This window comes from Montipora capricornis, chromosome 3 (genome assembly GCF_036669925.1).
Source record: "Montipora capricornis isolate CH-2021 chromosome 3, ASM3666992v2, whole genome shotgun sequence".
In the NCBI taxonomy this organism is placed as follows: Eukaryota; Metazoa; Cnidaria; class Anthozoa; order Scleractinia; family Acroporidae; genus Montipora; species Montipora capricornis.
Genome location: NC_090885.1, coordinates 28,808,088 through 28,819,574, shown reverse-complemented (window position 1 = coordinate 28,819,574; position 11,487 = coordinate 28,808,088). Strand labels below are relative to the sequence as shown.

General features: G+C 43.6%; 1 protein-coding gene across 1 annotated transcript in view; it reads left to right on the top strand.

Annotated features, from left to right (window-relative positions):
- LOC138042793 (myb-like protein X) overlaps window positions 1-11,232 on the top strand; it is a 28,795-nt gene extending 17,563 nt beyond the window's left edge. The window contains exons 18-21 of the mRNA XM_068888800.1: window positions 224-253; window positions 860-1,168; window positions 1,713-1,889; window positions 8,393-11,232. Coding sequence (XP_068744901.1) covers window positions 224-253; window positions 860-1,168; window positions 1,713-1,889; window positions 8,393-10,837 — 2,961 coding nt within the window. The 3' untranslated portion in view covers window positions 10,838-11,232. The remainder of the gene's footprint in view (window positions 1-223; window positions 254-859; window positions 1,169-1,712; window positions 1,890-8,392) is intronic.
- The last annotated feature ends 255 nt before the right edge of the window (window positions 11,233-11,487 follow it).

The window sequence follows — 11,487 nt, the reverse complement described above, 5'->3', positions numbered from 1 at the left end:
ACTCCGCAAACAAACACACAACGAGGAAACGGAGGGGTGGAGCAGGTTTGCAATAAACATACTGAATGTTGGACGATTCATCTGGCCTGAAGACTCACCCCCACACTAGACCTCATTTCCCATCAATTGGTGAAAGAAATAACTAGCTCTGCACTTCAGTTTTCAAGTAACTTTTATGTATGTCTCTGTAATTGTCGTCGAAACGTTTCATTTTTCATTGTAGGATTTGGACATTCCTGATGTGCCAGTTGTGGTAAGTGTGTTATGACTTGAGTTATGTTGGTCTCCTGATCATAGCTTTCTTTCGATCAGGAGTGGAAGATTACTTCATAAGGTGGAGCTTCGCTTTTCCTTGCTGGTCGGACATGGATTTGTATTTGGCATACCACTTGCACAGTTCGCTTGAACTAAGCAATGCGCTGCCGTCAAGAATAATCAGAATCATGAAGAATGGAAAAACAGAAAGCATTTTGCTAGTCCATTTCTAACCGAGTTCGTCCCTTGAAACCGCGAACAAACTGAATTTTCAAGCAGTGTTTCTGTCGGTTTCTGACAGATAACAGCCTTTTGCGCGTGACCTTATCCAAATGCAGGACCAGCTCTGATTTTGGGCGGCATAAGTTAGAGTTGTCTAAGAATTACCTCAAAACACCAAGGAAAAACTCCACCAATCCTTATTTATTCGCCAGAGCTGCAATGTCCAGTTTGTTCTTTTTGAGTTAAGTTCAATGTATCGAAATCGATCCTTTTTATTAAGTCACTTGCTCCCGGCTCAGCTGGCCTGTAGGTGTTCGTTTTCCATAGCAGTTGTGCTTGATCCTGGTATGGTGATTGTTTCGTTTGCAATTTTCCCTCCAAGAGAGGAAGGCCTGGCCGTAATCCACTCCCTCCGGAAGTGTCTCGCGAGAGGCGTAAAATCACCAAGGAAAAATTCAAAGAGAAGAAACGGGCAGAAAAAAGACGAGCTGAAGAGGAAGCCAGGGAGAGGTCCGAGTCTATGAGGGAAAGACGACAAGTGCAGTATGCGGAAACGGAAGAGAATGAAGAGGATGTGCCTGAAAGTGCGACTGATGATAACAGGGGTTCGTCAGAAGCACTTGAAGGGCATAAAAGTCCTCGGAAGTCAGAAGCGGGTGAAGAGAATGCAAGTTCTCGGAAGAGAAAAGCGGTGAGTTTGCTACTGAACCGCGCCCTTCTTTTATTTCAAACATCTCTACTTCGGCAGATAAGGATTACTGAATTACTTGACCTCGGCCTTGAGGCTTAAGCGGCAGAGCCACATCACCGAAGTGTCACACTGTTAAACAGACTAAAATATAGTTTCCAATTACGACTGCCCTGGCTTCTCTACGAACAGTAAGTGCGCCCTTAACCTGTTTCACTCTTGGTCGATAAACCTTGGGGTTGAGCGTATCCGACGCACATTCCCAAGTGTAATTCCAGGCATGGTTTTGAATCTTGACCCTCTCGCATGGTAGTCCTGTGACGTACAAACCAAACCGCCTTCAAATTTTTGTTCCCCAATTTTCCACTGACTACACCCGTGTAGAGCTTACTCGAAAAAACATTCGGCGAAACGTTCTGGTATCCTCCGATCTTATGTCGCTTGTTTCTTCCAGTTATTTTTTGTCCGTCATCTTTTTTTTTTTTTTACTAATTATATCCCAACTTTCTTCTTTTTCTTGGGTTTCTTTTTTTGGGCGATCTTGCAGGGAAACAACAGAAAGAGAATTCAACAACCTCATCACAGAGTTCTTATGAAGAAAAAAGTTGGCAAAGGAAAGAGGGCTTGTAAAGAACGACAAGCTGAAACACAGTCTGAAGCAACTGCAGGCGTGAAGAGTGTCCCTGTTTCCGGATCTTTGGGACCTTTCTCTCTACTTTTGCAGGTGAATCACGTGATAGATCTTTATTGAATTAAGTGCTAAAAGTACATTCACCATTGGTTTGGTTTTGCATTTCTGCGCTAGATCGGAAGTAAAAGCAAACCGATTTTGATTTGCTCTCTGGCATTTCATGCTTTATCGTAGGCGGGCGACAGTATTGGTTCAATATTTCATTTGTCTTCCCTGATTGGTCGAAGCAATTCCCTTGGTTTTGGTCTTATGGTACTCAATTGAAACTTGTTTTAAGCAATATAAAAAACATCACCCTGAAGTGGGTAAGTAATTGGCAATTTGCATGATGGCATCATTTTACTACCGCGACCAGAATGCTTTGTCAAAATGTTTTGTAACTAAGAGTTTTCTTCTCTCCTGGGAACAAAGAAACAACTGTTTAAATTTGCATAGAAGCAACTCAAAACAGTTTGGTCTTCGTAGAAAATGACCTATTTGCCATGGAAAAGAATGAACTGATCCACGAGGCTACCTTTAAACTCGAAATTTGATGTCAACGGAGGTCTGTGTGACTACACTAGAGGTTCGAGCATTATCCCCTCCTGTCAAGAATGCGCAGTAGCGCGAGTTTTAACATGCCCGTTGGTAACCATCAAGCGCGAAGAGAGTTTTTATTTAGCGCGCCCCTAAAATCGCGCCCTCTTTGCTCAGCGCTTGCTACGCAGGTTAGTCGTAGCTCTGGTTTCTATCCCTCAAAGGACTAGATGTCTTCTGAGAAGGTTTCGCTGGAAGATTCCACATCGTTATTGACATACGTCCAGTCATGCTGAGTATGAGTAAGAAGTTCTGTATGATAAATATCAGAGTGTGTCCCATTACCCTTCTGTTCAACTTCCACATCATTTGTCCCCAGAACTGATATCACTTAAGTGTCTAAATAACTTTACTCCTCAAGTAAACGTGACAGGGTAAAATACTACTATGATTTTAAAAAATCACTCCTTTTTTTTTGTTTCCTTTGGATTTTTAAAGTGTTTTTTATAAACACCTTGCTGGCGAAATTTTGAGCTTTGATTTTTATCTAAAGGCTGTTTACGTTGCGTATAAGTTTTGGATTTCATGCTCCGCCATTACTTACGTTCAAAACTTAAACTTAGCGATTGGACCTCGGACAGTTGGATCTAGGGAAAAAAGACGTCGTTTACTCGCTAGCTTAAAATTTCAGCGTGTAAATGCAGCTTATTATAGTTTGTATGAAAAGCCCGAAACTCCCATAATGCATATTAATTCAACCGCGTACACACTCGTTGCATTGTTAAACTAGTGAGTCTTTGACGTAATTTTCTCCTCGATCCAGCTCTCTCAAGATTTTAAAGTTAATAATGGCGGACCATTTAAGCAAGAGGCACACTGTCGTTGCCGCCATGTCGCTGCGGCTTAGCGATCAGATTACCAGGCTACTAAGGCATGTCGCTACTTGTTTATAGGGCGTCGTTACATGACAATCTAGACACTCTACATTAACAGGCTTCAGTTACCATTGTAGACTGTATACGTTAAAGTGGTACTATGATCAAAAAATCATTTCCTTTTTTTCTTCAGATTTTGAAAGCGTGTTCGCTTAACACCTAACTGGCAAAATTTTGAGCTTTGAAATTTATCCAAAGGTCAGTTAGTGTTTAGTTAACATAGTTTTGAAATCCAAAGAAAAGAAAGAATTGTTTTTTTGGTCGTAGTACCACTTTAATATATAGATGTAGCCAAGCCTAAAAGCGGAGCTCCCTGGTTATTTATTCTTACTGCCTGTAGGGTTAGTGAAAATAAAAGGTTTCCAATTGTCCCCGTTTTGATGTTTCCGGTTACATAGTGGCATCCTCGTCTCAAAGAGGCGATGGTTAGCGCTGGGGGTTTGGACAGGATCTTGTATAACCCGATCCTGGAGTGGTAGTCTCTGTTGCAGGTGGCGCAGACGTGCCTTGTGGAATCGCGCGCAGAGGCTGCGCGTTCTTTCCTCGCCGCTCTCTTGCATGTAGCCTGGACTCTTGCGTTCGCTTCCGCCTTTGAAACCCCCGCTTTGACACTTTGCCGCCATGTATTTCGGCGTTTGGCGATGTCCTCCCATGCACTGGTGTCGATTAGTGCAGATCGCAAGTCTCGCTTGAGTTCTCCAAAAAGGATTTCTCCTGGCAGGCGGTCGGGCTCCATGCGATGTGCATGGCCGAGCCATCGAAGGCGTCGCTGAATGAGCAGTGATGGCATGCTCTGTGAGCCAGCGCCTTCCAGGACCTCGGTGTTGGTGACTCTGTCCTGCCACCTGATGTGCAGCAGGCGCTGAAGTCAAATCCGTTGAGTCGCCGCTCTTCTCTGGCATAGGTCGTCCACGACTCGCTGCCATTAAGGAGAGTCGCCAGGGCACAAGCTTGGTAGGCGCACATCTTGGTCCTTTCGCTCAACAGGTCATTGCCCGCTACTCGTTTGTTGAGTTTGGCCATGACAGCAGCTGCTTTGGCGCTCCGGCAGCTGATCTCAGCATCGAGCAAAGTCGAGCTTGACACGGTAGTACCCAAGTAGGTGAAGGTGTCCACAACCTCAAGCTCCTTGTTGTCTATGGGGGGGGGGGGGGGGGGGGTTGGTCTTCCTGAGGCTGATCGTTAGCCAAAACTCCTTGCAGGCGTGGGACAGCTTGCCTTCGAGATGTTGGAGGTCCTCCTCGCTGTGGGATGTTAAGGCAGCGTCGTCTGCAAACAGCAGCTCCCGTATGAGCACACGTAAGCTGGTTGCCCCATCGAAGCAGACCGTACTCTGCATGTCCTGGTGAAAAGAGGTGATGATCGCCAGGAGCTTTGGAGGGCAGCCAATCTTCTGGAGGATCTTGAAGAGCCAGCGTCTGTTCACCAAGTCAAAAGCTTTGGTGAGGTCTGCGAAGGCGAGGGTCAATGGCTGCTGCTGCCCTGGGCACTTCTCCTGCAGCTGACGGAGGGAGAAGATCATGTTCAATGTGGACCTCCCGGCTCTGAAGCCACACTGTGACTCGGGAACACTTGCGAAGCAAGGCTCTGCAGGCGGGTCAAGGTGACCCGAAGGAAGACTTTGCCAACGATGCTCAGAAGAGAGATGCCGCGATAGTTGTTGCAATCACTACGGACCCTTGTTCTTGTACAGGGTGACTATATTGGCATCTCTCATGACTTGGGGGATGTAACCTTGCTCCCATCACAGGCAGAGGAGCTCATGCAGCGGTTGCATGATGGTTTGCTTCCCATGCTTCAAAACTTCCGGCGGGATACCGTCCTTCCCCGGTGCCTTGCCACGGGCGAGACCGTCGATGGCTATGCTGAGCTCTTCCAGTGTCGGCGTGTTGTCAAACTCCTCTATGACTGGCAATTGGTTCAGTTTAAGGCGCCAGTGGCTTCACCTTCGCCCCTTCTCCTGTCGGTGGTGCCAGTTCCGCCGCGTGGAGGCCAGAAGTTGGACTTAGCTGACAAAGGCTCTTAGAGTCGCACGCCATTGGGAGCATTTCGATAGGTTGTGAGAGCCCAGCCTCACAACCCACTCCCCGGCTATAACAGCCTTACAAAACCGGTTGCTGCTTTAATAATTAAATCATTTTCTTTGCTTTCTTCTATAGAAATATTCATTGCCTAACTGGTGAAATCCACAGTAAATTTTACTTGAAAAACCGATATCGCATGAATCACGAAGCGATGAGTACGATATCGGTTTTTTTGAGTGAAATTTACTTTGCAATAGCTCTTTTCACGGTTAGTTTTTCTCATGTGCATTACAATGTAATCTAACGTGGGTGCGAGGCAATTTCGGGTTAAATCTACAAAATAGACCAAAATTGCCTCGCATCCACGTTAGATTACATTGTACTGCAAATGAGAAAAACTAACCGTGAAAAGGGCTATTCACCTGTTTGGCAATGAATTTTTCTTGAACGGCATGAGTTTTAAAAGAAAACAAGCACGCCCTCAGCGAGCGAATGCAAAAGGAAAAAAAGTCATTTCAGAGTCAACTGTCAATAGCTAGGGAATATGAATCACGCTAAAATTAGAAGCCATAAAAGAATATTTTTTTTTAGTTCAAGGTCAAAGAAGAGTTTTATTCTTTTCCACTTTATCTCTGAAAACGAGATCATTCACATTTTGAACAAGAATCGGCAAAATACGGCAATGCAACCAAGAAAGGACGAACTTCAAACAAGATCCGCTCCAACACTTAAATAACGTTTAGGTGCTTTAAACAAACTTCTGAAAACACAAGCTAGTGAGATTTTCCCCAAGTTTTATAACATAAGGGCAAAATTTTCTGGTCGCTGTCGAGGCACAATCAGTCGTGCTTGAATGAGTTCGATCAAAAGCAGTGCATGAAGCGTCCCCTTTTATGGTGCGTCTTCCTGTTTTTTAAAATAAACAGTTTTTTTGTAATCAAGGCTTAAAGCTTGGGTCACTTTTAGTGGTAAGTTAACATAGTTTTGAAGTCGAAAGAAAAAGAAGAATTCATTTTTGTTCGTAGTAGTAGTAGTTTAAGAGGTTTCCATAAGGTCGCAATATTAGCAAGTATGATAAATACTGTAAAAAACAGACAACTTTTTTAAAAGACATGTTTCGGCATGCTTATGCCATCATCAGTTTAATGAGTTCCTAAGTGTGAACAGTTATAAAGTCTATGGGTAGATGAATAAATTATTACAACATGACGTAATACAAAAGCGGGTACTATTTACAGCGTGACACCAAACATCCAGGCTAAACTAAAACGTGAGAAAAGTGTTGTAATGCTGCAATTGTTTGTTAAGTTCCGGTTTGATCTTATTTATATAAAAAGCTTCTTTGAGGAACACACGGAAAGCGATAAAAACTCACATATTTTTAAGCATTTTAACACATCTCCTTTATGTAAGAACAAAGACTCCCCTTCGTGCTTTAGTATTCTGGATTCTGCCAGCAACTCAATTGATTTAAAACTCAATGAAACTTTTTATATAAATAAGATCAAACCGGAACTTAACAAACATTGCAGCATTACAACACTTTTCTCACGTTTTAGTTTACACCTTGATGTTTGGTGTCACGCTGTAAACAGTACCCGCTTTTGTATTACGTCATGTTGTAATAACTTTTTCATCTACCCGTAGACTTTATAACTGTTCAAACTTAGGAACTGATTAAACTGATGATGGCATAAGCATGATGCCGAAACATGTCTTTTAAAAAAGTTGTCTGTTTTTTACAGTTTAAGATGTGTTGTGTTGTGTTTGTGTGGTAGTTTAGACTTGAGTCTACCAAATTTGAGCTTCCTTCGGATTAGCTGTATTTCTGAACTTAAGTACCGTTACTGACCCAGTGCACCCCGCGTTGTAAACAGAACGGTTATATTAGTTGTGATTACACTAGCCCTTTTACCCATGGGTAAATGGTGTTTGCTCACGAGCAAGGACGTTTGTGTGTGTAACCGCTTTCTCTAGACCGAAACTGCCCTAGGGTTATTCCCATGGATACATGAAGAACAAAAGAATGTCCCATGACAGTCCCTGAAGTGAAAAGTACGGTTTATCTGCTCCCTGAGGTGGCTTGGCCAATCATAACTGAAGCAGAACGTAGCTGATACACGAAGATCCCTAATTATATATTAATGATACCCTATTATTTTCCCCTGAGGGGAATCTTTTTTCTTTTAGTTCTTTTAGTTATTTAAATGTAACGTAGTCATTTTATCACAGGCCAGACCGGAATAGTTAATGTAATCGTACAAAAAGCAGTCGTAGTTTCTCTCACTAGGTTTTTCCTAAGTGCATGTAATTTCGATTGACTTGTGTGTTCATTTTCAAGTAAAGGTCCTTTCACCGTGCGGAATAGTCAACAAAAAGTGGTATAACAGCTGGAGTCGGTTATTTAGACAAAGTATAGGGAAGATATCGTTGACGTCACCTGTTGTCATTAATGTCCAACCAGAGCATCATTGGCTATCCTGTGGTTGGCACATTTGAATAACAAAAGCAATGTTTGTAAACAGATATCTTGTCTATAACGTACACCGCGGCTTTCGCTAAGTATTTTAGCTCCAGAACTTCCAAGAGGGGAGTAGTTTCAGCTGTATGAAGCCTGTTCTCCTCTTTTCTTGCTTTTTCTCGACACTGTTCGACGTCATGTTTTAAGCCGGATTGGCGAAAATGAATATGACTTGGAAAGCGGTCCTTCTCATTACCAGCTCCGTAATAGTTTAGTTTTTCACAAAAGAGCACCATTTTAAAACAGAAAAACGGATGCGTTTGTAAAGTAACACTGAGTAATTTTCTGTGTTGAGATCTTAGCACCGATTTTAGAACAGTTTTCACCTATTTTTGACACGAATCTTTATTTCAAATTGATGTTTTTTGTTTCAGTGTTTTGCCTTGCCATTAGTCTTTTCGAAATTGGCATATTAAACAGAAAGCGGGAAAATCCTGCTTGGAGGGTAGTCCTTCTCAAGTAATCTCTATAACTGTCATTTCACAGTTTTTCATGTTCAGGTTAAAATTGACCCTGGGGAATGTTTGTTTCTCTTTTCAGGCATTTAGCATCGACATACCAACTGTTCTTCGGGCCATTCAAAACACTTCTGCCACACCATCGACCCTACCCCCCACGTCAGTTACAAATGTCTCGTCAGTCACTGCAAACACCTCGCCGGCCGCATCATCCACCATACCTCCCTCCTCAGTTGAAAATGTGTCTTCAGCAACTTCACAGACCGTTGCGGGCAGTCAAAGTACTTCGGAGAAATCGCCCACAATACCTTCTTCCGCTGCAAATGCCTCTTCAACCACTGAAAGCTCAAATGAACAGCATACGCAGACAAAAGGTGGTCAAGAATATCAGAGGAACAAGCAAATTCAGAAAGAAACCAGCGGTGTCTCTACTGCTGCCCAGCCATCCTCTCATTTTGATGTTCATGTTCATGCTGGTGTTGGTGACGTCACGAGAGACAGTGAAACTCGGAGAGATGGAGAACAAACGCTTATGCCAAGTTCATCAAAGTCTGGCTTGTTGAGAGCCAAAGGCAGTGAAACTGACTTAGACAAATCCAATAAAGTTGCGGGTTTACAACGAAAGGACAGTATAAACAACAGTGAAACATCAAACTTGGCGCAAGTGGACTCTGGAAGTGGTTCAAGTCGAGCGAATTCCGCATCCTCAACAAACCAAACTACACAAAAACGCGCTCCAGCAATTCCACCTCTTCCACCATGTTATACAACACTTAGAACTTTTAAATCTCTGTTATTGCTTCGCCCACAGCTTCAGCGAGTCGCCTCCATGTTAAATCCAGCCATCGGTGTCAGCGCAATGAGCCCACAAATGTGCCAGGCCTCAACAGCAGGGTATCCAGAGGCTCCTTCTGGTAGCAATAGTAACAGCTTGCCGAATGTCTCACAGGTCACTAATGCGTCTCGTGACGAGTCACGTAACAGATGTTCAGATCAGGGCAAAGAACAAAACGGCAATGTTCTGTTAAGGAACGAAGCTTTATACAACACTCGTAATGCTACTTCGTGTGAAGACCACGGGGTATTTTCAGAGTTTGCAAGTGACGAACAATTGGTGAAAGAGCCTTCTGCTACTAATGAACATGTTATCAAGAATAGTGGCTCAGTGATCGGTGGTGTGGGCACCAAGCAATCACATGGTGAGGTAGTGTCAGGTTCAGGACAGCCGAAAACCACGTCGTTTAACTCTCAACTTAATCAGGACGGGGTTCACTCGCCAACAGCAAATAATGACACACTTTCGGGTAGGGCACAATCTTCAGAAACAACATCGCCAAATACCAGTCCGCGCCAACAAGAAGCCCAGCAAATGAAAGATAAAGCAGTTCCTGAAAAGGAGAAATCTTCAGTAGCCATAACAACAAGATCAGATTCTGGAATGCATGTTGCGCTAGACAGTACTGCGAGAATTTCGACGACAATTAAAGAACGTATTGATATTACTTCGGTATCCATCCCCGCTACAGAGAACAAAAGATCTTCTGTCGCGACAGGAAATCGTTTGTACCGAAACTCGTACGAGTACAAAATGTTATCCTCTCGATTCAGTAGCTTATTTTTATGGCCAGCCCTTCTTTCCAAAATTCCCGTGCGGTTTACTTCCCAAATAAGACCTGTCTTTGTGCAAAGACACCCTCCACCCAATAGTTCTGAAAATGTTGGTGCATCTCGGAAACGTCCAAGACTCGCAACGAAGCCCGTTGAACCTGCTGCTAAACGCAAACAGCCTGGCTTGGCAGCCGTCAGAATGGCATCCTCGACGTCCTTCACCACTCCTGCCCAACAGATGTGTACCGTCGGGCAGAGTTCAGCTATAAGAAGGGAGGCAAATTCTGATAGGGCGCGGACTGAGGCATCTGGTGCAAATGAAGTGGCTATCGCTGCTTCTCAGTTGGTGTCATTGCAAAGCATAACCAGGTCTTTACCGGTGCCCTCGTCCACACGAAAAAGACCTATTAGTGCTAATACAGGCAAACGGAAGACAGTGCCTGTCAAACGGAGAAAGACCACGTCAAGTGAAAGCTCGTCTCCTTCTCCAGACGATGATTCAGACGATCTGGATTTCGTAATAGACGAGGAAGAGACAATCGAACCTCCTGTTATAAGGAACACGCGACAGACACATGGGCGGATCCAGTCCGTCAGTGCAAACACAACTTCGTGTGTTCAAGGGACTTCTGATACCACAGCAGAACAGAGTAGTAGTGGCGCCAACAAAACTGTTGCAACATCAGAGGTCATCGTGATTTCGTCAGATTCCGTAAGTGATAGCCTGCCATCATCTTTACAAAAAAAGCGAAACGACGTTGAAGGGCGACATTCGGTAACTGTATCAGATCACAGCCCCAATGAGTCATCGCCATCTAGCTCCGCGAAGCGGAAAAATCTACGACCCGAAAGAAATCGGGGAGCTCGATGGAGGTCAATGCTTCCTAAAACTTCATCTGACGACAGCGATGCGGAGTAGAACTAAGAAAACTATTTCCACAACTAGTTGCTTCTAAGTAAATGAAGTGGCATCTTCCTGATGACATCTGGCCAGATTCCTTGTTGACGTAGAAAAAAGGCAATCGATGGCCACTGACTCTTTACCGATAACTGTACCATCAAAAGTAGCCTAGCAAGCAAACTGGGAATTCATATTAATGTAACAGTTCAACCTCCTCCGCCATTTCAATGAAAACGCTTCCTTTTGAACCCCAAAACCTAAGCAATCCTTTTTATGTCAACTTGGAAAAGCTAAACCAAGCAATAGAAGAAGGAAGGCTTTGAAAATTCCTTTTTTTACTCGTTTATCGATGTAATTGAAAACAAAAATGATATTACACTTCATAGTGTTCTCATTAAATAATGCTAAATTTACTCACTGGGTGTCTGGGTCTAATGTACTGCGCATCCCCAAGAATGCCCTTGAGAGATGGTCATACCAAGAAGCCCCGAAAACGTTATGCTAAGGCTTGTAAGCACAGCACAGCGTGATTGCAACCACTACTTTCCGGTGAGGGATGAGAGTCTGCGCGGCACAAACGTGAAACTAATTTTTGTATTTCGATTGTCATGTCTTCTAACATAACACAAACCCACTTGAAACTGTCCTCAGAGAATTTCACATAGTAA